Source organism: Galeopterus variegatus, unplaced genomic scaffold (genome assembly GCF_000696425.1).
Source record: "Galeopterus variegatus unplaced genomic scaffold, G_variegatus-3.0.2 Scaffold2851, whole genome shotgun sequence".
Classification (NCBI taxonomy): domain Eukaryota; kingdom Metazoa; phylum Chordata; class Mammalia; order Dermoptera; family Cynocephalidae; genus Galeopterus; species Galeopterus variegatus.
The window spans coordinates 75,314-101,916 of record NW_007728962.1 but is presented as its reverse complement, the minus strand read 5'-3'; the positions used below and the strand labels follow the sequence as shown (position 1 = coordinate 101,916).

At 39.4% G+C, this 26,603-nt stretch overlaps 1 protein-coding gene across 2 annotated transcripts in view; it reads left to right on the top strand.

Moving 5' to 3' along the window:
- The window catches only part of NUP214 (nucleoporin 214kDa), a 99,999-nt gene that overhangs the window by 36,691 nt on the left and 36,705 nt on the right, over positions 1-26,603 (top strand). For both annotated transcript variants that reach the window (XM_008583206.1, XM_008583205.1), the window contains exons 22-27: positions 5,952-6,215; positions 7,482-7,643; positions 9,947-10,046; positions 18,934-19,009; positions 20,384-20,462; positions 23,638-23,728. In XM_008583206.1, the coding sequence (XP_008581428.1) occupies positions 5,952-6,215; positions 7,482-7,643; positions 9,947-10,046; positions 18,934-19,009; positions 20,384-20,462; positions 23,638-23,728 (772 nt within the window). The remainder of the gene's footprint in view (positions 1-5,951; positions 6,216-7,481; positions 7,644-9,946; positions 10,047-18,933; positions 19,010-20,383; positions 20,463-23,637; positions 23,729-26,603) is intronic.

Sequence of the window (26,603 nt, the reverse complement as noted above, 5' to 3'; positions counted from 1 at the left end):
GATCCGAACCCTCGGGTGGGAGCGCCGCCGCGCTTCCCAAGCAGCGCACTATCCAGTGCGCCACCGGGCCGGCCCATACTCAGAACATCTTTGTTCACAAATCTTTAACCCACATCTCTGATTAAGTCTTTATTTATTCTTTTTTTTTTTCAAAAGATGACCGGTAAGGGGATCCTAACCCTTGACTTGGTGTTATCAGCACCACACTCTCCCAAGTGAGCCATGGGCCGGCCCTTATTTCTTGTTATTTTTAATTTACTATTTTGAAAAGATTGAAACCTCTAGTTGCAAGAATAATACAATGAGCACCCACTTACACTTCGCCCATATTTACCAGTTAGCATTGGCCACAGTTGCTTCGATCCCCCGCCACCCCCTGCTCCCCCAACACACATACATATTATTGTTAGTTCTGCTGAGCTATTTGAGAATAAGTTGCAGACGGGACCCTTCTAAATATTTGGGTATGTGTTCTTTAAAAACAAGGACATCCTCTTATACAACCATAAAAAAGTTATTAGATTCAGGAAATTAAACATGGGTGGAATACTGTTATCTAATATACAGTCCATACTCAAGTTTTGCCCATTGTCCTACTTATGTCCTACATGCTGACTTAAAAAAAAAAATCTAGGATCTGATTCAGGAAATCTACAGTGCATTAAATTGTCATTCTCTTTAGTCTCCTTTTTTCTTTGCTTTCCTTCAGAGTTGTACTAGTTAAGCATGCCTCCCCAAATACTGTAATTTTGTTTTGCCTGGTTTTGGGTCTTTGCATGCTATTTAAGTCCATTCATTTATTCTCTAGATGAGCTTCTCTTGTTCCACATCAGGTTGGTAAGATTGACCCATGTTGTTACCCGTAGCTGTCATTTATCTGTTTTTGTTGCTATGTAGTATTCCATCGTATGACTATACTGCAGTTGTTCATCCATACGCCTGCTGGACACGTGCCGTTTCCAGTTTATAGTTGTCACAGGGAATGTTGTTCTGAACATTCTTGCTCACGTCTCTTGGAGCACATGCATGCTCTTTTCATTTGGTTGCATAGCTAGGAGTGCCCTTGTTGGCTTGTTCTCTGTCCATGTGCTTAGCTTTTGTAGATCCTGCTGAACAGTTTTCCAAAGTGGTTGTACCAGTTTATACTTTACCATCAATGTATGAGTGTTCCAGTTGTTCCATATCCTTACCAAACTGGATATTGTCAGTGTTTTAATCATTCCAGTAGAACCTTTTTATATGTTAACCATTTTGATATCTTCTTCTGTGACGTGCCTGATAAAGTAATTTGTTCACTTATCCATTGGATAATCTGTCTTAAATTTGATTTGCAAAAGTTTTTATAAATTCTGGATACCAGCCCTTTGTTGGGTATGTGGATCGTAGGTACTCACACTTTGCCTTTTTACCCTCTCAATTTTATGTCTTGGTGAACAGAAGTTCTTGATCTTAAAGTGGTCAGATTTATCAGACTTTTCTTTCACAGTTTTTACTTTTCACGTTCTGTTTAAGAAATCCTCTATCTCTAGGTAGTGAGAGTATGTATGCACCTTTATTATCTTCTAGAAACATTCATGTATTGCCTTTGACAATTAGATGAACTGTCTATCTACGTGGAACTGATTTTTTTTAAAAATAACTTCATTGAGGTATAATTTACCTATGAAATTCACCTGTTGTATGTGTACAGTTTGATGATTTTTAGTAAATTTCTAGAATTGTATAACCATCACCACATTCCAGTTCTAGAACATTTCTATCACTCAAAACATTTTCCCATGCTTGTTTGCACATAATCCCTGTTCCACCGCCAACAACCACTGATCTGTTTTCTCTATGGCTCTGCCTTTTTTAGAAATCACATATAAATGGAGTCATGTGTAGTCTTTTAGTTTGGCTTCTTTCACTTAATATCATGTTTTTGAGGTTTACTTATGATGTGTAAAATATATCAGTAGTTCATTCCTTTTTATCTTTGAAAGTATTTCATTTTATGGATATACCATATTTTGTTTATACATCTGGAATTGATTTTTGTGTATGATATGAAGTATGACACATGTGTCATTTTTTGTATTTAGATATCTGATTATCCCAACACTGTTTATTGGAAAGACTCTCGTCCCTGCTTAGCAGGGCCACCTTTGTTATAAATCAGTTATCCATATATGTATATGTTTGTTGGTCTCATACACTGATTAGAAAAGACTACTACCACACTGTCTTAACTAGTGCTAAAATAAATCTCAATACTGTTTTTTTCCACGTTCTAGAGTTGTGCTATCTAATACAGTACCCTGCTTAAATTTAAATTAAATAGAATAAAAAATTCAGTCTTGCAGTTCCAGTAGCCACATGTCAAGTGCTCAGTAGGCACATGTGATTAGTGGCTACTGTAACACAAGCACAGATATAGAACATTTCATCATCACAGAAAGTTCTACAGTCTTGAGCAAGTACCAGCAAACTTTTTTCTTAAAGGGCCAGATAGTAAATATTTTAGGCTTGTAGACCCTGTGGTTTTTATTGTCTATTCAGCTCTGCCATTGTAATGGGAAAACATCCATAGACGGTGTGTAAACGAACAGGCATGTCTGTGGTTTAATAAAACTTTATTTATAAAAGGAGAGAGCTGTCCCATGGTTGCAGTTTGCTGACCCCTGGTCTAGAATGTTTGGGCTCTTCTCAGTGCTTCACATTTCCATATTAGAACTGTCTTGTTAAATTCCACCTCCCTGTACTTAGAGTAGTCAAAACCATAGAGACAGAAAGTAGAACGGTAGCTTCCAGGGGCTGGAGGAGGGAATGGGGAGTTAGTGTTTAATGAGGACAATTTCAGTTCGGGAAGATGAAAAGAGTTCTGGAGATGGATGGTGGTGACGGTTGCACATTGTGAATGTGTTTAATACCACTGAACTGTATATTAAAAATAGTTAAATTGGTAAATTTTATATGTGTTTTACCACAATAAAAAGGGGGGGGGGATTCTACCTCCCTCAACCTTCAGAGAAAAGTTGAGATTTTGATTTGAATTGTATTGAATCTAGATCAGTTTGAAAATTGACATTTGCGCAGTGGTGACCTTTCAGTTCCCGAACATGGTACTCATTTGTTTATTTGAGTCTTTTTAAATTTCTCTTAATGTTTTCTACATGGGAGACATGCATCTTTTGTTAGATTTATTGTGAAGAATTTAATATTTTTAATGCTCTTATAATGCTGGATGTTTTTTCCCTCAAGCTTTATGTTTTGTTGTTGGATGTGGTATATGGCAATACGTTTGATTTTTGTATATTTATAGCCTGCTGGCTAAAACTCATTTATTCTAATAATGTGTCTGTAGCTATTTCTTGAGCTTGTAGCTGTGGAAACAATTATATCCTCCATAGATATTATCACTTTTGTTTCTGCCTTCCCCAGTCCTTTTCTTTCTTTTTCTTACCTTATTTCACTGGGTAGTACCTCCAGTCAGAGTCTAATAAAAGTGGTGAGTGGGTGTCCTTGCCTTGATCTTAAAAGGAACACTTTCTGTAGTTCACCCTAAGATGTGAGGTTTGTGACATCTACTGAGATGGTCAAACGATTTCTCTCCTCCCTCTCCCCACTGCTCATGGGGCTTTCTGCCTTTCTAAATCTGAGTTAGAACCTAAGCAGAATAAGATCCTTTAAATTTCAGTGGGGCCCCCTTTCTGATGCCAGAAGGGTAGCTGCATCCTCGATCACAGCAGTGAGTAGCACCCATCAGCTGTGGAGGCAGCACCGATGGGATAGTGAGCAGTCCAGGCTCCATGCCTCTGTAAGTGAGTGTGGCCATTGTGTCTTTCAGTTAATAGGGCTTCCTCCACCCGAAGAGAATGAATGGGATCAGAAAAATGAAAGAAAGAAACTGAGCAAATCTCCCAGGTTATATTGGACCTTGGGAGTTACATAGTTCAGCCACTTTCTCTTTCTATCCAGTTATTGAAGGAGGTGATCTGAATTGTCTTTTGTTGTTACTCTCAGAAACCAGGATTTTAGAAAAATTGTGGAGAACAGTGTGGCCCCAAGAGAATGTGGGGTTTGTGTTAATTTCCTGTGAGTGGCGTAACAAATTTTTACAAACTCAGTGGCTTAAAATAACACCTATCATCTCACAGTTCTGTGGGTTGGAAGTCCAGACACCATGGCTCAGCTGGTCTTCTGCTCAGGGCTCACAAGGCTGAAATGAAGGTGTTGGCTGAGGAGAGCTCTTATCCGGAGGCCCTGGGGAAGGTCCCGCTTCCAAGCTCATCAGGTTGATGGTAGAATTTAGTTCCTTGCAGCTGTAGGATCAAGGTCCTTATTTCCTTGATGTGTGCTCCCCACCCACTTCATTTTCAAGCCAACAACTGCACGTTGAGTCTTTCTCGTCTTCAAATCTCTGCCTTCCCCAACTTCTGCCACTTCTCTCTGACTTCCTTTTTTGCCTCATTTCTCTGTTTTTAAGGGCTCATGGGCTTTTGCATTGGGCTCACCTAGATAATCTAGGATAACCTCCCTATTTTAAGGTCAGCTGACTAGTAACTTCAGTTATATCTGCAAAATTTCCTTTGCCACCTAACATGATATAACTATGGGAGTGGTACCAGGTGGCAAAGGTAATGGGTCAAAATTCTGCCTAGCAGTAGAGTGCTAAAACCTGGTTTTCAAGTCTGGTACACATAGATTTAAATCCTGGCTCTATTGCTTACCAGCTTCATGACCTTGGGCAAATTACTTAACCTTTCTAAGCATTAAACCATAAAGTCAGATAAAGCAATTTCTAATTTATAGGATAATTGTGAGGATTAAATGATATAATGTATATAGATGCTTTTACACAGCCAGTGGCACCAAGTAAGTTCTCAGTAAATGTAAACTGCAATTTTACTGGTGATACAGGTGATTATGGATGAAATTTCTAAGTACCCTGCTGCATATTTACTTATATCAAAATAGCACAGGGCCAGTGGAATTTTCTGTGGTGTTGGAAATGTTCTGTATCTATGCTGTCTATACAGTGTAGTAGCCACTAGCCACATGTAGCTGTTGAGCACTTGAAAAGTGGCTAGTGTAACTGAGGAATTGAATTTTTCATTTACTTACTTTTAATTACCCTAAATTTAAATAGGCACATATGGCTAGTAGCTACCAAATTGGACAGCAGAGCCCTAACACATAGTATTGGTTTTCAGTTGCATTTGTTTATGTTACACATATACTCTGACAATAAAATAAGACCAACAGTCAATAAATATTAGCAAAGCTGTTTTAAATAACTTGGAGAGGAGGAAGGCCTAGGTTTTTTGTTTGGTTTTTGTTTTTTCCAATACACAGGCAGTAACGTGTTCTGAAATTCATGGTAGAAATTAACATGACGTAAAGTCTTACTTAATGGTTTAAAGAAGGAAAAAACAGAAGGGCAGGAATAAGCTCAGTGTTTTTTGTTTGTTTGTTTTTAACAAACCTAATTGTCTGATTCAAAAGAACCATTAGATTTATCTGGAAATGTTTGAGACACTCAGGACTGAGGACATTCTATCTTTTCCAGTTTGCATTAGGCCTGTCCTTGGAAGTTTTTTGTGGGAGAGTGATGGTAATAGTGTGACTGTTTACGCTACCCTGGAACCTTGTCTGTTACTTTTCTGATATATTATTCTACCACTGAGAACTTCTAGAGAGGGCTCAAGGTCTGCTGCTTTTACATCAGCATTAGTTCTCTCACTTTTTCACATCTTTTTGTTTAAAAGTCAAAATGTTCTTGTCCTACGCAGCTCAATTTTTCAAAGCCCCATTTGAGCAAAGACCCCAAATTATCTTTGTTCAAATTCAACAATAGCTGTTTCCACTTAAGTAATAATTACATCATTTTACAAATCAGATATTTCTCTATTGACAGTGAAAATTACATAGCTTTTGGGCTTGCTTTGACTTGTTGTTCGGAACTTTTGTAGCCAGCCTGTCTCGATCAGCCTTCCTGTCTCAGAGATATTATGAAGACTTGGATGAAGTCAGCTCAACATCATCCATCTCCCAGTCTCTGGAGAGTGAAGATACCCGAGCATCCTGTAAAGATGAGGAGGAGGTGGTTCAAGTCCCTCGGCATGCTCCTGTGGTTCGCACTCCTTCCATCCAGCCCAGTCTCTTGCCCCAGGCAGCACCTTTTGCTAAGTCTCACCTGATTCATGGTTCTTCGCCTGGTGTGATGGGAACTTCAAGTAAGTAAACAGTGAGAAAGGGAACGGTCTTTTTTCTCTGTTAGGTTTCTAATTAATGAAGGAACTGTAACTGGGTTTTATACTATCACACCAATAAGGTTGCTGGTTTCAGCTCATTTCTTCTAATATTCCAGAAATTAGAAGATTGATTCAAAAGATGTCTACCCCTTGAAAGTGGTTGTAGGCCACTGTGAGCAAGAAGAGACTCTCCACGGTTACATACTGTAATGGAGGAAAATGAAGGAGAACACATGTTAAAGATGGAGGCACTCTTGCTCTCTGGGATTTAGACCGTCTCAGCAGAAATGCAAATAGACTGGTTCGCAAGGCTTAACCGCAAACCACAGACTTCCCATTGAGTTACCTAGGAGATGGGGAGGTTTGAGAGGGGTTTACAGCTGGCTAAAACATATATAATACATGTTTGGAGACAATAAAGTTGCTTAGTGCGTGCGCTAAGCCCCAGAACTTTGTGTCTGGTTTCTGGTTGCCCACCACCCTAGGCAGCAGCCCCTAGCTCAAGGCATGCCCTGAGCAACTCACCTCGCTGCACTCTCTTGGCAGGGCTTCGTGCGGCCCTGCTCCCTGGGGAACTCCTGGCAGAGGCTATGTGTAGTCCTGCCTCCTGAGACCCCCAGGACCAAGAGAAAGGTGCACTGTAACAGCTTTACTTTTGAGTTCAGCTTGTGTGTTTTAAAACAGGTCTTTTTCAGGAGTGAAAGGAAGGGGCTGTTGGCCTCGAAGCAATATCCACACTCATTCCTTTCAAATCCTAGCCTTCCTTATAGCATATTCTGCCTGAGAACTGACCAGCTGCAAAGCCATTGTCAGTATTGGCTCACTGGGGTGACCTGCATTGTGTTCTCCCACCTTTAGAACAGAGTGTCAGGATCTTGCATCCAAGTGACTTCTTGCAGAAAGCAAATACCTACAAGTGGGAGGTACTGAAATGATTAGATTTTATGAGAGAAGGTCAGGGAATTAATCTATATTGGTATAAAGGTTACGTTTTGATCAGTATCAGAAAATGGCCATGTGAAGTGTTCCAACTGATAGTAGAGGTGGGCAGGCAAGTTGCATGTGGTGTCTTTGAAAGATATAGGTGCCAGCCTGTCAGTTTACTGGCACTTTTCTATGTTACTTCTTAAGAATTTTTAATTTTAGCATTTTCCCTGCAACCTAACATGGAGAATTTACCATTTTAACTTGTCTGTGTTCCTTTTCTCTGACCCACTTTCTCACATAGTTTCTTTCTATTCCTCTCAGTGACTACGTCTACTAGCAAAATTATTCCTCAAGGGGCTGACAGCACAATGTTTGCGACAAAAACCGTGAAACATGGTGCACCTGGTCCTTCCCACACCATCTCAGCTCCCCAGGCAGCTGCTGCTGCAGCACTGAGACGGCAGATGGCCAATCAGGTGCCAGGTAAAAACTAGCCCCATAACTCTGCAGAGACTGATTATGAGCTATCTGAGTCGCAGGCTAGGACAGCAGGTGGCAAGAAGCAACTGGTTCTCTTTGATGCCCTTCAGAACAGAAGACAGATGGGATAATCCTCTCCCCTTTTTGAGGAGAGAGTTCCAAGAAGGCAGAGAGTAGGTCTGAAGTTTTTTGCTTTCAAGGGGAGGTATTAGATCTGCCACATTTAGTTAAGTGGGAAATCAGTGGGGGGTTTTTTTGTTTGGTTTTGTTGTTGTTTTTATGACATTAATAATCCCTCCTTTTGAAGAATGTCTTTATTGAGCCCTAAAAGTAATTGTTGAAATTAGATCATCTAATAACATTAGAATCATCCTATAGTATCTTAAGGATCCCAGCCACCCTGGGAGGTGGGTATTAGTATGCCTATTTTGTGTTTGAGTAGCATAACATTCAGAGAGGTGAAATTTACTCAACCAGTAAGTAGCTAGACTCCTGCCTGGTGCTTTCTATTTCAGTGTAGCTTTTTCTTAACATTGTAAATTTAGCCCTTACAGATGGAAACTCTAATGCGCTAACCATTGCTTATATTTTGTCAATGGTTTATTTTGTTATCCAAAATTTTCTACGTTAGGATTTAGCAATCTAGGTAGTTGGGCTCAAGGACTTCAGTTATCACTAGTTATCAATTTTACAAGCCAGTGGTTCTTAACTGGAGGCCACCCATCCTCCCTCCTCTTCTGAAACAGTTACAGTGTTGCTGGCATTTAGTGGGTAGAGGCTGGGAATGCTGCAAAAAGTCTTAAAATGCACAGGACACCCCCACAGTGAAGGGTTATCTAGCCCCAAAATGTTTATAGTACCATGGTTGAGAAACTGATATAAGCCAAATATTTTTGTTTTAGTGGAATAGAGTTCTTTTTTAGTTATATCACTGCTTAGAACACCTATCAGTTCAGAGAGTTCTTTTTAAAAGACTAAGACGACCTGGTTTGGCTTAATCAAAATGAAATGAAATTAAATTAAACAGTGATAAATCAAAAGATTTCTAAGAAAAGTTTAAATATTAAAACACTTATTAAGGCAACTAAAATGGATATTGCAGAGCAAAAATGATAACTTTTTAAGGTGCCTTCGAACTTTCTGAAAATATAATTCTTTGATGTTCTCTTTAAATATGTGGATTAAGCAGAATCTTGGCCTTGTGCTGAACAGGCCCAAAATCAAGCTGATTGAGTCAATTATTTGTAAACTTAAAATCTGCGAGGACTAGGGATATTTCCACTCTTAACAGAAGGTGTAGTGATCTCCATTATCATGCTGGAAACAAAAAGTTCTAAGGTGTAGGCACCTTTGAATGTGAAAAATGAAATATATGCCATTGTAGGCAAGACATCCCTGGTCACTTCTCTGGAAGAGGAAATAAAAGAGGGTTACTGCAGTTCTACCATTCTGCCTGGGACACAGCTTTCACCTTTGCCAAAAATATGGTTACAAGAAATCTAAGAGCTTTCCTCAGGCTTTCTTAATATTTAATTATAGAATATCATTAAGTCTTTTGGAATATAATTTAAAATTATAAGACACTAAGAGAAGTGAAAGCTGATGAGATAAGTAAGATGGATAAGTAGGTCTCAAATATTGCCTTTCCTTAACTCAGGCCTTGGCCTCTTCCTCCACTCTTGTCCAAACTCCATTTTCCACATTTTATTCATTGTGTCTATCTCACTAAGCCATGAGCTCCTTTGGAGAAGAAACTGTATTTTAGACACCTTTTGTATTCTCAGCCCAAAGAGCCTGGCACATAATAAGCCCACATTAAAGAAAGGCAGACAAATGAATGGCAGAAATCCAGAGTCTGAATGCTGTAAATCCTCTAACTCTAGCTGCCCTTTTCCAGGATGAGCCAACAGTGTGGCAGGTATCTTGGCTCTGCTGTAGAAAACCTGGCTAGGAAGTTCTTTAGTGTACCCTAGTAGATTTGATTAGATTGCATGAAGCCTCATTCCATGACCTTTGTTAATGGAATAGACCAGGTTTTCCACTGAACACAGCACTGCAGAACTGCTTAAAGTACTGGCTGACTGCTTAGCTCAGTTGGTTAGAGGGCAGTGTTGGTAATACCAAGGTCAAGGGTTCAGATCCCTATACCAGTCAGCTGCAAAAAAAAAAACTACCTAGATTTCCTTTATATATAATATGGTTGCAATCTGCTCGAATTCATGTCCTGGTTATTCATTTATGTATGGCTTGAATTTTTAATCCTTTACTGGAATTAATATTGTTCTCTTTCTTCCCTGTTTAAATAGCTGTAAGTACTTTGACTGAATCAACTTTGAAGAATGTCCCTCAAGTGGTAAATGTGCAGGAGTTGAAGAATAATCCTACAGCCCCCTCTGTAGTGATGGGGTATGTTACAATTTTTCAGTGTGTTTAAGCCAGTGAATTATTCCGTGATAGAGAAGAACTGCCTGGAGGAAGCAGCATTGCTGCTGCCACAGGATGACTTTTTCCTACAGAGTCTTAGGTTATAAGAGGGGCAGAGAGCTAATTCTTCACACACACCTGGGTTTTCAGGAGATTGTCCTTTTCAGCTTGCCAGTGACAATTGCCTCATGAACCTTGAAGTCTGTCTTGGTGATATATATACTCAGTTGGCTGTTTTCCATGTGTAGGTCTGCATGTGGCACACATTAGCTTATTTAGTCAGGTGTGCAGTTGGGTCTTTTTTCTTTTCTTTTCTTTTCTTTTCTTTTTTTTTCAAATTCTCTCAGTGTTCCAGAGTTGATGCTTTAGGTCTAAAGCAAACAATTGACTCCGAAAACTCTGGTGCTCTCAAGATTGACAGTCTCCTCCTTCTCTTCCAGGAATTTCTTTTCTTTTGCCTTTTGGGGCCAGCCCGTGGCTCTCTTGGGAGAGCGTGGTGCTGATAACACTAACGCCACATGTTCGGACCCCTATATAGGGATGGCTGGTTGGCTCACTTGGGAGAGTGGTGCTAACAGCACCAAGTCACGGGTTAAGATCCCCTTACCAGTCATCTTTTCATCTTTGGAAAAAAAAAATTTCTTTTGCCTTTTGTATGAAAACGCAATCTTTTAAAAAACAGCAACTCTGTTGGGAGACCTCCAGCTTCTCTTCCATGCCATGTTTGAGGGCTGGATCGTTGCTGCTGGAGCTCACTTGTTTTTAGTCCATGTCTGGGTTTGGAATCCGAGGTGCTGACTCCCTCCCACTACACTGGGCAGCATAGTTCATAGAACATGCCTGTACCCTGCTTTGCTCTGCACATTTTGTAGCCATGATCCCTTTACACCAACCAGTCTCCCCTGTGGCATAGGGAAGAGTTGAGGGACATTTCCTCCATTTGGACATTGGGATCATGAGGACCAGTGTCATTCAAGGGGTTGGTGTCTGGTTCCCATGGTAGTCCAGCAGCAGGAAGAGCAGCCTCAGACCCTGGTGTTTCTTCACACAGGCCTGCTGTCTGTCGCCACTGCAGAGCAGATCCTCTCACCGTTCCATTTTCTCTTTGTTGAGTGGCCCTGCTTCTTTGGTATACTGGCCTCTTTTTTTCATGTTGGTCCATTTATCAACACTGCCCGTTCCAAGAATTTTTTAGTTATCTCTGGGCCATGTAACAGCCAAAAAAAGAAGCCTACCCACTTTCCTATCTTGTAGCGACCTTGGAGCCTTGGTATGCAGTTTAGACCAAGATGGAATTTGTGGTGGTTGTGAACTTTTCAAGGGAAAGAACTATGCATTTAGAGTTTGGGAATTGTAGCCAGATTTTCAGCTTAGGGAGGCAGGAAAAGCCACTGAAAGAATATTACATAAGGCAGGAAAATCGAGCATATAGTAAAAGAAGGATGGTCTTGTATTTCTGAGATATTTTAGCCATTAGCTGTGTATGAGAAGCACTTGTGGAGATCTCACTTTCTGTTTTCTCAAGCTTTGTTTCCCTCAATGGTTCATGCGAGCTGATCTCTTTGATCAGGGCTTCTTTGTTCAAAGAGCAATTCTGAGTTTGCCCTTTTTCTAAGAAGAAAAATAGACACAAAAGTTAAAAAGGAATCTTGAAACTTTCTCTTCTTTTCTCCACAGAATTGGACTCTGGTATGATTATTTAACTTGTATGCCCAGCATGGTTCCTAAAATAGTTCCTTTTTAATAACCATTTGGTAAATAATAGGTAGACTCTAAACATAATTGATACATGAAGATTGGCATTTACTACCTCCCCTTATAGGAAAGATTGAGAGGGGAATATGTTCATTGTAAAATGACTTACTTTCAGATTCTTTTTTTTTTTCTTCCTTTTTTTTGTCTTTTTTTACTGACCAGTAACGGGATCACAACCCTCGGTGTCGCGCCCGTACCGGGGACCGGCAACGGAATCGCAACCCTCGGTGTTGCGCCCGCACCACGCTCAGCCAGTGAGCGGGAACCGATCTTCACATGGGATCCGAACCCTCGGCGGGAGCGCCGCCACACTCCCAAGCGGGGCACTCTCCAGTGCGCCACCGGGCCGGCCCCTTTCAGACTCTTTTATGCAGTAGTTTCCTAATAGTATTTTAGGTATTTAATTTTGCATTTAACTTTTTCTGAGTGGTATCTTACAGAAGATTTATTATAGGATGAGCTTATATATTTCTGCCATTGGCATAGCTTCTGTGCATTGGCTTCATCCGTTCTGTCTTTGACTGACCACCCTATTTAATGGAAGAGTGTTTATCTGGAGCAAATTCGTGTCTGTTCAAACTCCTCTCTATGCTCAGTCTGCTCTGAGCATGATGCTGACTTGCATATTAAGGATACAGTAGTGAATAAGACATGTCAAATCCCCACTTTCACAGCACATATAGTTTAGCGCGAAGACAGCCAGCCAGGAAACTATCAATTAATCAAACAGTTGTTTAGTTGCAATGTAGTGAGTTTGATGAAGGAGGAGGACGGGGTGCTAAGAAAGCATCTAAGACAGTCTGATTGAGTCTGTGGCTGGGGAGGAATTTGATAAGGAAAAAATGGTTTAGATGAAATTTGAACAGTGACCAGAAGTTTCTAGGCAAAGAGTGGAGAGAAGAGTGTTCTGAACAAGGGTGCAGGGTTTAAGAGCCCAAACCTGGGGAAGGCAGAGCATGTTTGAGGTGGAGTAGAAAGAAGGCCAGAGTGGCTAGAGTCCTGGGAGCCAGGAAGTGAAAATGGAGAAAGGGGGGCCAAGTAAGGTTAGAAGAGATGGGATTTTTGTTTTGTTTTTTGTTTGTTTTCACCAGAATATACCAGGACACACCATTCCTTTCAAAAATTTTGGAATTCATTCGTTTATTCATTCTTTCAACGAATACTTAATGAGCATCCTCTGTGCCACACTGTGTCATAGGTCCTAGAGATAAAGCAGTTAACAAAACAGACAGAGGGGAAAAAATGTGCCCTAGTCATGGAGAGACAAACAATAAGTGAAATAAAGAAGTAAAATATGTAATATATTAGATGGTACAAGGTGTGGTGGAGAAAACTAAGGTAGGGGAATGTTTTGGGGGAGTTGTCTGGGTGTGGGTTATAACTTTTCTTTTTTTTTTTTGTCTTTTTGTCTTTTTCCGTGTCCGGCAACGGATCGCAACCCTCAGTGTTGCCCCCGTACCGGACTGGGGACCGGCAACGGGATTGCAACCCTTGGTGTTGCTCCCGCGCCTCGCTCAGCCAGCGAGCGGGAACCGGTCTGTATGTGGGATCCGAACCCTCGGGCGGGAGCGCCGCCGCGCTTCCCAAGCGGCGCACTATCCAGTGCGCCACCGGGCCGGCCCGTGGGTTATAATTTTAAGTAGGGTAGCCAAAGGAAAGCCTCCCCAGGAAGGTGAGGTTTGAGTAAGACTGAAAGGCCAGAGAGCAGGTCTCATGAGTATCTGAGGGAAAAAGCTCCAAGCACAAGGCCTGCAGCAGGACCGTGTCTGGCAGGTTCAAGAAAGAGCCTAGAGGCCTCTCTGGTGTCCGGAGCAGAGGAAGAGCACTGGGAGATGAGGTCCGGGAATACATTGTTGGACTGGTATCTGTTTGAGTTCCTGCTTTCATTCTTCTGGTGTATATTTAGGAGTGGAATTGCTGGATCATATGGTAATTCCATGTGCATTTTTAAAGAACATGTTTTCTGCTGTGGTTGTTTGGAGTGTTATAAATGTTAATGAAGTTAAGGTGGTTGATGGTGGTGTTCAAGTCTTCTGTATTCATAGTGATTCCCTGTCTACTTGTTCTATCAAGTATCGAGAGTTATATGGACATTTTTGACTATAGTTGTGGATTTGCCTGCACTCCTTGCAGTTTCTGTTGGTTTTTGCTTCATGTGTTTTGAAGTTCTGTTATTGGTTACAAAAACATTTAGGATTGTTATGTTCTTTGATGAACCTGGTTGTTATTACAAAATGACCCTCTTTATCCCTGGTAAGATTATTTGCTCTGAAATTTGCTATCTCCAGTATTAACATAGCTACTCCAGCTTTCTTCGTTTAGTGTTAACATGGTGTATCTTTTTTCATCTTTTTATTTTGAACTTACTTTGTGTCTCTATATTTAAAATGGGTTTCTTGTAGCACAACAAAGTGAGTGTACTTAATACCACTGGACTGTACATTTAAAAATGGCTAATTCTAAGATAGTAAATTTCATATGTAGTTTACTATGATTAAAAATAGTAATTAAAAATAAAAATAAAATGGGTTTCTTGTAGACAGCCTATAGCTTTTATTATTCAATTTGACAACCTATGACTTCTAATTGGAGTGCTTAGATTATTTACATTAAACGTGATTATTAACATGTTTGGAAACATGTTTGGACTTAAATCTACCATATTGGTCTTTGTTTTCTATTTGTCCCATCTCTTTGTTCCGGTTTCCCTCTTTTCTGACTTCTTTTGGTTTGGATATTTTTTGTGATTCTGTTTTATCTAAATTTTGTTGGCTTATTGGCTATAACGCTGTGTTATTTAAGTGGTCGCATTAGAGTTTATAGTACATATCTTTAACCTGTCACAGTCTTACCTTCAAGTGCAATCATACTGCTAAAGAGTAGTATAAGAGTCTTACAGTAGTATTCTTCTGTTTATCTCCTTGCCACCTGTGTACTACTGTTGTACATTTTACTTCACCTATGTTACAAACCCCACGACACTATTAAAAACAATTGATTGTTTTTTAACTAGATTACAGTATTAAGAACAATGTCTTTATGTTTACACATACAGTTACCATTTCTGGTGTTCTTCATTCCTTTGTTTAGTCCCAGCTTTCCATCTGGTAGTATTTTCCTTCTGAAAAGACTTCTTTCACATTTCTTGAGGTGCAGATCTGAATTCTTTCAGCTTTTGTATGTCTGCAAAAGTCTTTATTTCATCTTTGTTTTTGAAAAATATTTTCACTGAGTAAGAAATTCTAGGTTGACAGGTTTTTTTTCTTTCACTTATTTAAAGATGTTGAGCCACTTCAAAAATAATAACTATGGTAATGACCAAAAACATTTCAGAAACTATAATTCTTTTATTTTTCTTACTACAAATGTTCATTGTAGACATTATAAAAAACATAGATAGTTAAAAAGAACAAAATTAAAATCACCTTTATTCCCACCAGAGATGTATTGTTTTTTCATCTTTATTCTATGAAAATTTAGCTTTTCAAAGTAAAATTTGTATACATGCTGCTTTGTAACCTTTTTAACTTAATCACGAAACTTAATCATTTACGTTTTCCATGTTAAAAATTCTTCTTACAGAATCCTGTTTTCATATTTAATATGGGTCTTTTCAAAGCTCTGATGCAATTTCCAACTTACATTATTTAAGTTACTTAACATCTAGGTATTCATTCAGGAACTGCAATTGATTTAACAGACTTTCAGATAATATTTTGGATAATGTTTGAGTCTTTAAAGACATAAATTTTACCAATAGAGGACAACAGTTGGCAGTTATATCTCCATTCGGGGACATCAGGAATTCCCAAGAGTGAGTCAATAGCTTTTGTTTTCAATATTTTCTATTATGTTTCTTTCATTTTCCCTCTTGATTTCTTTGTTTCTTCAGTTACTTTTGATAAGTTGTCCTGTCTGCTTACTTGCCTCACCTTTAAATTCATTGTTCATTAAGTAATTAACTTAAATCCACTATTATATATGTGTATATATAAAGATATATGTGATAATGATTAATGTTTACCAAAATAAAACATAACTGGGTCTCATTTTTTAAGCCCTTTAAAATTTAAGGGCTGGCCCGTGGCTCACTTGGGAGAGTGCGGTGCTGATAACACCAACGCCACAGTTCAGATCCCTATATAGGGATGGCCGTAGCTCACTTGGGAGAGTGTGGTGCTGACGACACCAAGTCAAGGGTCAAGATGCCCTTACTGGTCATCTTTTAAAGAACAAAAAATTTTTTTTAATAGGTGAACTAACCAGTAGTTGACCCTTTTCACAACAATGGGATGAATAATTACAGTATTAAAGGTCATTAAAATTTAAGGGACCACTAAAAGGGCCTAGGCGACATTTTAGTGCTTCACAGTCTTAACAACTCAATTTTATAATTGTGTGTTGAGTACAACAGTTCTAGACTTTGTGTGCATTTGTCTGCCTGTGTCAGCATGTAGTACTGATAAGGTGTGGCAAAAGACAGAAAAAAATTACCCTTTTGTGTTAGTGTTTGAAACAGGTTTGTAGTGGTATTTTCCATGTTTATCATATTTGGTATTTTCACCTTCAGTTGTGTTTCTCTTTCTTTTTCTTTCTCTCTTTTTAATCACAGCAAACATGGCCTGTTATCAGTTGTTTTTTTTTGTTTTGTTTTGTTTCTTTTTTCTTAATCAGAGTGGTCTGGGCAATGGAGAGTCCGAGAATTTCAATTCTCTTGGAATTGTTTTTCCCCGGGAACCAAAGTTCCTACTCAAAGTGATCTGAGGTGGCTCCATCACATAAGCAGGAGGCTCTAGTGTTGCCAGACATGTCAATGTTATGTGTAGACTCATGCAGTAAATAAACATGTCTCTTTGGTGCTTGTGGTCCTTTGATTTTTGTTTTCAGTTGTAGAACAGTGTCAAGATGAATTTCTGATGATATCTTTCAGACCCATAGTGCTAGAAAGTAGAATAAAGTTATCCAAAATATGGTAATTTTGATTTTGACTTTTCCATCTCTTGAGCATTTTCTAGCTGTTGATTTCCATTGTTTTGGTTCATGATTGTGCATAAACCTTACTGTTTCTTTCTATTTGCTGTCTTGGATCGTGGTAGAGATTTCCTGGATCTGATTTGTTGGAGGAAAATGAAGGAGAACACATATTAAAGATGGAGTCACTGTTGTTATGCAGAACTGAGACTGTGTCAGCAAGAATGCAAAAGACTGTGTCAGCAAGAATTCACAAGGCTTTACCGCAAACCACAGGCATCCTATGGGGTTGCCTAGGAGACGGGGAGATATGGGAGGGGTTTACAGCTGGCTAAAACATATTTAAAGCAAGCTTGCAAAAATAAAGTTGCTTAGTACATGTACTAAGTACCAGAACTTTGTGTCTGATTTCTGGTTGCCCACCTCCCTACGTGGCAGCCCCAATCTCAGGTGCATCCTGAGCAACTCACCTCGCTACACTCTCTTGGCAGGGCTACATGTAGCCCTGCTTCCTGAGGGACTCTGTCTGCACTAGTCCCCCAGGACCAAGGGAAACGTGCGAGTTGTCAGTTGGTTTATTGGCTGATTGCACTGAATAGCATTTTTCTAATAGGGGTGTCATGTCGCCTGGTGTATAGGTACTGTGAATCCTAACATTGTGTGTTTGGGGATTTAGGATAGCCAGGAGATATATAACGTTATCACAAGTAAACAGAACAATAATTATACTCAATCTAATTCATGCATGGTTTAATTTACTGTTGTGTCATGACTAAATTTGGGTATAAAAATTTTTCTAAAATTTAGATAAATTGCTGCTTTTATTTTTATTTCCAGTTTCTTTTTTGTTTATCTTTGAGGAAACATAAAATAGTTTAATTTCCCTTGTGATTTTCATGAGCTCAAACCATTTCTCTAAGCAAGTCTGCCATGTCTGCCCAGGGATTGCTTGGGTCCCAGCAATCTCACTCACACATTCCTTTTCTTTGTTGGAGATTGAGCAGAGGTGATGGGGGAGTGCTGCACCTGTGCACCTGCTTGTAGAATATCTCAGGGGAACAGGATGTGTTTTTCTCCAGAGACATGCACATTTATATCTTCTTCTGGCTTCAGTAGAAACATGAAGGGAGTGTTGTTTCATTGAAAATAAGTTCATTTTATTCTTTCTCAATCTAATAAAGCCTGTTTGGGAAGGTTCCTATGGTATTCCAGCAGCGAATACTGACACGCTTGTAAAGATTGTTAACTTGTTTGATAATTTTCTTCTATGAGGCATGGCCTATCTTTGTCTTTCCTCTTCAAACTTAATTTTTCAATGGAAAAATATTAATCTTTCTTAAATCTAGGGGGAGTTCTGAAAAATAAAAGCAGATCCTACAGCTATTACTGCTGTAGACACCAGTCATAGCTTTGGGCTGAGGACAGATAGATTGAAAAAATTGCCCCCAGGAACCAAGAACTTTTGTCTGATTGTATTAACAGGTGATTTTTCTTATATATTAGTACTAATAAGTAATTATTGAAATAACAGTTCCCTGCATGCAGTGTCCAAGGTTAACAAAAGATGGTGAGAGGTCTTTCTGCAAATAGAGGTACACTTTTCCTGTTGTAGCAAAGGTACAGGTTGGAAACATAATAGTGGCGCATTTGAATTCTTTGTACGCTCTTGGAAATAGATTCTGTAAGAAACTGAGGTCTCTTCTTTGGTTAGCACTTTGAGCCATATGTGGTAGCAAATCGGATGCATCACATAGATCCTGTTAAACATTAGTTCAGGCTTGAAAAAGAAAATCAACAGTTCCCTACATGGTCTAGAATACCGGGGAGGGTTGAGGAGAGAGAGGGCTTACTCTTCAGATAGGAAAAAGATCTAGTTTTGAATAGATACAAATTTTTTTCTTAGGATTGCAGGAAGGAAATAAGTTTTAAGGTCACAGCACTGACTTTTATGCTAAGAACCCAAATTTAATTTTAAAAATTTATCTTCAGTTGAAAAAAATGTCAAACGAATTTGGTTGGGGTCCCAGACTTCTGTATTCTACCCAAAATTGGTATCATTTATTGGAAAGAAAGTCGGCTCAAGGATGAATGTGATTTTCACACAGTTATGCCTTTCTCTGAGTGTATGTTTTGTGTTTTTTAGTTCTTCAGTACCATACTCTACAGCCAAAACACCTCATCCAGTGTTAACCCCAGTGGCCGCTAACCAAGCCAAGCAGGTAATTTACTGATTTTTTACTTTAACAGTTATGCAGTGTCTGTCTCTATAACTGAAGACCATACTGTTTTAAGTCCTGACTTTGTTTAAATAATATTATCTCAGCTAGGGGCCGGCCCGGTGGCGCACTGCTACAGTGCGCCACTTGGGAGCGCGGCGGCGCTCCCGCCGAGGGTTCAAATCCCACATACAGACCGGCCGCTCACTGGCTGAGCGAGGTGCAGGCGCAACACCAAGGGTTGTGATCCCGTTGCCGGTCACGAAAAAAGACAAAAAAAAAGGAAAAAATATATATATATTATCTCAGTTAATTCATACAACTACTGTGTGCAGGACAAGTGTTCAGGCATGCCTCTCTCACTGATGAGGAAGCCTAGGCTCAAGTGACTAATGCACGCTCACTCAAATTAGTCAATGGTGGAACCAGAGCTAGAACGTGAGGCTTCTGACTTCTTCCTTTTTTCATCACATTGTTCAGTATCAGGGTCTGGGGAGTAGGTTATTTTGTTTTCTCCTGCAATCCCTTTTTCAGTGTTTGCCGATTTTCAGTGATGTTATGTCTGGTTTCAGGCTTTTGACTGATAAACATTGTCTCTTACAAAAATAGGTTATATTATAAACAGTTAAACAATCCAGAAGAAAATAATAGGAGATGGCTGGAAGATCAAGCTGTCTGTGAAACTTTTCCTAGGAAATCCTTGTTTCTCTGCTACCCTTACATTTATCTCTGAGATGAGTAACTTTAAATTGTGTTTGAGATCAGAGATTGAGACTGAACTTGAGAACTTACCTATTGTGAGTCCTCAAATATGGCTCTATTCCTTAGTTTCCCGTGTCTTAAAATGACATTTAAAGCATTTAGCATTTGATCGTTCTTCTGGAGGTTTTCATGTTCACCATGGAGGACACATAATAAGGCATAAATCATGACAAACAAGTGAGAGCACTGACCGGAGATGGATAAGCCAAACAGTTTTGCTTTTAACCTTGTTGTAAATTCATTGAGAGCTAGAACCATTTCATTCATTTACTCATTCATTAATTTATCTACCAAATATGCAAGTGTCTTTTATGTGCCAAGTACTGAGCTAGCCAGTACTGGGAAAATAGCCAGGAGCGAGACAAACATGACTCTGCCTTCATAGAGCTTGCAGAATATTTCTATCTCCATCCTCTAGTGTGGCCTTACATGTGGTTGCCTTAAATGGAAACTTTCATTTCTTTTCTTTTCTTTTTTGGCAATTAAATTGCTAAATAAAAGTATTTATGCTTGCTTATTTTAAATTATGTTTGTACATTTACATTTTACATGTTCTTTTATTCCAAAGGATGGTTAGTGGTTTGTCATAAACATTTTGCTTGTGTTCTGTTATAGGGGTCTCTCCTAAATTCCCTAAAGCTATCTGGGCCCACACCAGCATCCAGTCAGTTGTCATCTGGTGATAAAGCTTCAGGTCAGTTTGCATTTTTTTTTTTTTTTTTTAAGATGACCAGTAAGAGGATCTTAACCCTTGACTTGGTGTTGTCAGCACCACACTTACCCAGTGACCTAACTAGCCATCCCTATATGGGATCTGAACCCATGGCCTTGGTGTTAACATCACCACACTCTCCTGAGTGAGCCTTGGGCCGGCCCCCAGTTTGCATTTTTGTTTCAGTGAAAATAAAGGTGAAAGATGCACTCCATAATAGAATTTATTGTTGTGGATCAGAGGCAGTTGACATAAGAAATCAAGTATAGAGATCATATTCAAGAGGCCTTATCTAATGAAGCATTTCTAGGAAATTAGTGAACTCTACAACAGCTATGTAGACTTCTGAAATTTTGAGTTTAGTTTGAAAAACTTTAGAGCAATAGGAGAAAACTTTCCTTTAATTTTTTTTTCCTAAAAAGGAACAAGAGTACTGTCTTCTTCCTTGCTAGATGATCAAAGTTTAGAGATGAGTGAATCAGAGTGTTGAACTCTTGTTTCTTCTCCTTAAAGGAATAAAAAAATTCTCCTGGTTCACAGTGACAATTCAAAAGCTAGTAAAATATGCTCAGTAAAATGGATTTGTTTTTAGTGTGAGATCTCAGAGTGGGTATAATAAAGCAATATTATAAGATATTTATGGCTTCACATATTTTACCAACACTTACTCAAGCATACTAATACTTAATTAAATTAGTTTTTAAATTACCGTAAGTGTTTTCACCAGAGTCCATATTGCCCAAGCCAACTTGAAACAGAAGAATGCTTTTATTTGTAACCTAATGTTGTGTGGGTCTTCCTCAGTGTCCCCTTTCATTGGCTCCTTTTTTATAGCCCACCTCATTTGACATGAATTACTTCCTGTTTCGAGGGTCTTGTGTGCCTACAGTCCTTTATTTTTACCACACTCTGGACTCTGGCTTTTATTTTGCTCAAGCAAGTCCTCTTAGAGAATCTGAACTTCACACATTAGAGACTCCTTTCCATAATATCATTCTTACTTTCTCTGTAATCCAAAGCTTTCTGATTGGACATTAAGTTTATCTTCAGTAAATATTCCTTATGCTCAGAAGAAAACCATTATTGTGTTAGCCAAAGTTGTATTCTAGAATTCAGATTAAAGCAGAAGCACAGTTGGTGTCATGTACACCTCACATGAGAAGGAGGTATACAGCACTTTTCAACTAGGCCTAAAGCTTTACATTCAAAGGAACAGTTTAGTGGAATCATCAAAGACTTTTGAATCATTTAGGATTCAAATTAAGAATTTTTCTATTTCTAGCTAATATTATAGAAGAAAATTTTAAAAGATCATATATCCTAACTTCTTTCAAGTACTTCATGGAAGAGTTTTTTGTCACTCTTTAAGGGTCAAGAAAACCTGAGGGATTTTGCTTCATGCATATCTTAGGCAAGTAGTGTGACTTAACAGAGAAATTTCTGAGATTAGAATAGTTCTCTCATTAATTAATAATGGGAATACCTTTATTGTTTTTCTGATTATAAAACTATTATGTGTCCACAAACATGTCTATGGTATAGAGATATGTAGGAAGTGAAAGCTGCCCTATAAATTCCATATTCCAGAGATAATGACCCTCAACGATTTCATATATTTGTATATCTTTCCAGATTACTTCATTGTTGTTTCTTAACCAAAGTAGGGATATCCTATGCGTACTGACTTTGTGACCTCTTTCCCCTTCCCCCACTTACAATAACTGTCCTCTCCATCTTTCCAGGTCTGATACAGAGCTACCTTACTCTTTTTTCTTTTTCTTTCTTTTTTAAATAGACTTTATTTGGGAATAATTTTAGATGTACAGAAAATTTGCAAAGTTGGTACAGGGAGTTATAGTATAACTGTCACCCAGGTTTTCCCATTGTTAACATATTTCCTTAGTACATTTGTTAAAACCAGGAAACTGACATTGGTACAGTAGTGTTTACTAGACTGAACATTTAGATTTTGCCAGTTTTTCCATAGGACTTCATTGTGTAGTTAACACCCTGTTAAATTTTACCAGTACTCTGCTGATAGTTTAGATTGTTTCTGATTTTTCAAAGTAATAAGCAAGACTGCATTGAAAATCCTTGTACACACTAGTTATTCCAATAGTTTAAAAAATTTTTTTTTTTACTAATATATACCCCATATTCATTTAAAGAGAAGGTATTTTGTCCTCATTGTGGTTTGGTTTGGTTTGGACTTTTAAATGAAGTTTTTCTATCCCCCTCCCCCGCTTTTAAAGTAGAGCAATAGAGAAAAAAATCGAAGATTGTACTCCAAACTATTAGTAAGTTCTTGGAATGAAATTAAACATGGAGAGGAAGATGGATTGCGCTTTTAACTTTCTACACTTCTCTGTATTATAGCAATCATGTATCACCTCTATAATTAGAAAATATGTATTATTTATTAAATACAAAAAAACTGTGGAAAATGCAGGAATGTATAGAGAAGTAAATTGTCAGTCATGAAGTGACTACTCTGAAATATTTAGCATATTACATATTTCTCTTTGGATTTCTTTTTCTTCAGTAATCTATTGATTTAAAATAATTATAAAGCTACATTATATACAGTTTTATACATCCGGGGTTTTTTTGTTTGTTTTTTTTTTTCCCAAATAAAAGATGACTGGTAAGGGGCTCGTAACCCTTGACTTGGTGGTGTCAGCACCACCCTCTCCCAACTGAGCCAACCGGCCATCCCTATATCCGAACCCGGGGCGTTGGTATTATCAGCACCACACTCTCTCCAGTGAGCCACAGGCCGGCCCTACATATGTGTATTTTGGCTTAGCCTCACATTATAAGCATTTTTTCATACCATTAAAACCTAGTAGAATATTCTTTTAAGACTTTAAACTGTACTAGAATTGTTTTGTTATCTTTTCTGGAAAGGAGAGTGTGGCATACCTTCGATTGGAACTAGCACGGACTGAACCAAAGAGCAAGTTCAGAGGCCTTGAGCACAAGTTAGGCAGTGCACTTGCTCCCCTTGGCCCCGACCTGTCACAGAATGACATGAGGCCCGCAGAAACTGAAGCTGAGGCTCTAGGCAGCACCACACAGTCTGAGCTGCAGGGAATTATACACTGGGACAGTGTTTCTAACCCACCTTTTGTGATGTTATCTTTTTCCATGATTTCAGGGCCAGGGACAGCCAAAGTTGAAACAGCTGTGACTTCGACCCCCTCTGCTGTTGGGCAGTTCAGCAAGCCTTTCTCATTTTCTGCATCAGGGTCAGTAATAAACTTAAATTTTGTGGCAAATCACTAGCAGCCTTATAGATAGCTTCCTCAAATCTTATAATCAGTAGGTATATTTATATGCTTATTAAATGTGCCTGAACTTAAAGGTCACATCACTGTAATAATACATCTGATAGTGGAAGTAGCTTAACATTCTAATGTAAATCTATTTAACCTTTGCATTACAAGTCTATACATGTTTTATTACATGTTTGTTTATTTGTTTTGTTTTTTGGCCTAAGTGTCATTTTCTTTGGGTATTGGGTCTCTGTTAAATTCTATAGTTCATCTAGTTTTTCACACTAAGATATTTTCTTTTTTGTTTATCTTTTACACTTAGATATTTTCATTGTGATGCCATTTGGGGGACAGATGTGAAACTTGAATTGGCTTTACTGCATTGAGAGTTAAATATACTAAACTTCTTAGAGAATATAATGAAAGACAGTGGCTGTTTGAAATTTTGTTTTTATATAGATGGGGGGGAATCTGTTTCTGTTTCATTTTTTAAAAAACAATGATGACTTCTGGTCAAGATGGTGGAATAGATGGTACCCAGCATCACCCTCTTCCACAGTCAACCAATTTACAACTATTAAAAAGTAATGACAGCCAAGCTGGGACCACTAAAGCTCAGGGAAAGAGGAGAGACCTACAGAGTTCATGAAGGCAGGAGAAGTCATGATGAGAGAAAGAAAGGACCAATCCGACCATCTCAAACCCAACCACTTCAGGGCTTGCCCTGGTGGGCACACGGAGCAAGTGCTGGCAAAAGCTGCTGCTATGCCCTTCGTATGAAGTTACTTGGAGGCTATAGGGGAGAAGAGGGTCTTGGTGGCCCCCAGGACAGCAAGACCACTAACAGGGTTTCCATGACTCACATAGGAACGAGGTGCCACAAACAGCTGAAAAAAGGAGCCACTCAGAGGCTGGTGAGTCATCACAGGGAACGGATACATGGCCTGTCCCATGGGAAATGTTTGGAGTGTGGGTGGTGGGGGAGACAGGCCCACCAGGGAACATTGGGGCATAGCATGAACAGCTGATCTGCCCTCCAATCAGCACAGGTCCACTCAGTGGAGACTGGTCAGGAATATAGAACTGCAGGGGATGCTGTTTGCTGAAAAGACTCAGGCCCAGACCAGAGTTTCCACACAACCCAAGTGTACCAGACCTCACAAGACCCAGAAGTGATTACAAGGTCAACTGTTAAAACCTGGGCCGCACAAAAAGCCTTCCCCAGAGAATCAGCAGCAAAGCAGCAATGTAACTCAGCCATAGGGCTCAAGTGCTGGTTCTCACAGGAAGTTCCCCCGTTTTAGAAGTAAGCAGAAGACAACAAATTAGTTCAAGTGCAAAGTTTAAATGGTGGGCACAGCAAATAGTCCAACACAGAACTGAAAGAAAAAACAAAATACCCACAGATCAAAGTTCTGATATTAACCGGTAAAGGTCTAACACCATCAAAGCACACCTATATAACCTAGGAGGACCAGAAGCCCCTCGGGGTCCTAAGCTGGGATGGGGGGAGGACTGTAGGTCTCAGCCATGCCCCCCAATGACTGCATCTAATCCAGCAATGACCACTAAGCTGCTGACAGAAACACCCTGGGCTCCTGAGCCAGGGCAGTGGGGGGCCAAGGGCCTCAGCCACACCCCCTGACATCTGCATGCAGCCCAGCGACGACCACCGATCTGCCACCAGAAGCTTCCTGGGCTCCTGAGTTGGAACTTTGGGGAGCCAAGGGCTTCAGCCACACACCCCGCCATCTGCAACAGCCCAGCGATGAGCACCGAGCCACCAGCGGAAGCACCCTCGGCTCCTAGCCAGGGCACTGGGGGGCCGAGGGCCTCAGCCACACACTCCTGATGTTTGCATCCAGCCCAGTGATGACTAAGTTGTCACCAGAAGCGCCCTGGGCTCCTCTGCCAGAATGAGGGGTGTGCCACAGGCCTTGACCGTGCTCCTCCTCCCTCCTCTCCCCCCCAGCTGCTCCACAACAACATCTTAGAATGTAAAAATAATAAATAAAAAATTTTTTTTAAGTTTTAAAAAAATAAAAAATAAATGATGGCCAGACTTGTAAAGTTGGGTCATTTTTAAAAATGAGAGAATTTTCTAAACCTCATTCCAGGGTGAACCTTTATTAACCTTGGAGTGAGAGAGCCTGTTCTGTTACAAGCGCTCATGTTGAAACCTGTGTGAGCTGCCAGGCATTCTCATCCCTGCAGTGCTGGGGTCAGGCTTGTGTAGCTGAGCTCAAAACCTGTCAGATCTTTGCCATTGAAGGGTTGTACATTCAGTTCGATTAGAAAAGCCTATTAAGCTCTTTCAGTTTATTCTTTTGTAACTGAAATCGATTAACTGCAGTGTCTTTTTCTGATGTTAATAAGTTTCTTGAGTATCCTTCAACCTAACATGTTAGGAGAAAAGAGAGTAGTAGAATAGAATTTGAGGGGGAAAATTATATATTATATGTATTTTTTCTTTACTGTAAATTGTTATGTGTTTTTTTGTTTTGGGGGGGGCCTGGCCAGTACAGGGATTGAACCCTGGACCTTGGTATTGAATTATGTTTTTTACTTCACAAAGGTAATTTGGAGCAAATTTTAAAGAGTAGATCAATGCCAACAGTTATTGCATCCTTTATTACAGCATCCTTTATGCTAATAATTAATCTTTACTTCTATGAAATCATACTCTTCTTCCCATTTTTAAAATAAGCTGGAAAGGTTTGGGTTATTAAGTCACTGGCTTGCCTCTTATATAAAATTTCTTCACCAAGGTTGAGGTCTACCAACAAAGAAAATGGGTTTTTTTGCTTTTTTTTTTTTTTTTTTTTTTTTTTTTTTTTTTTTTTTTTTC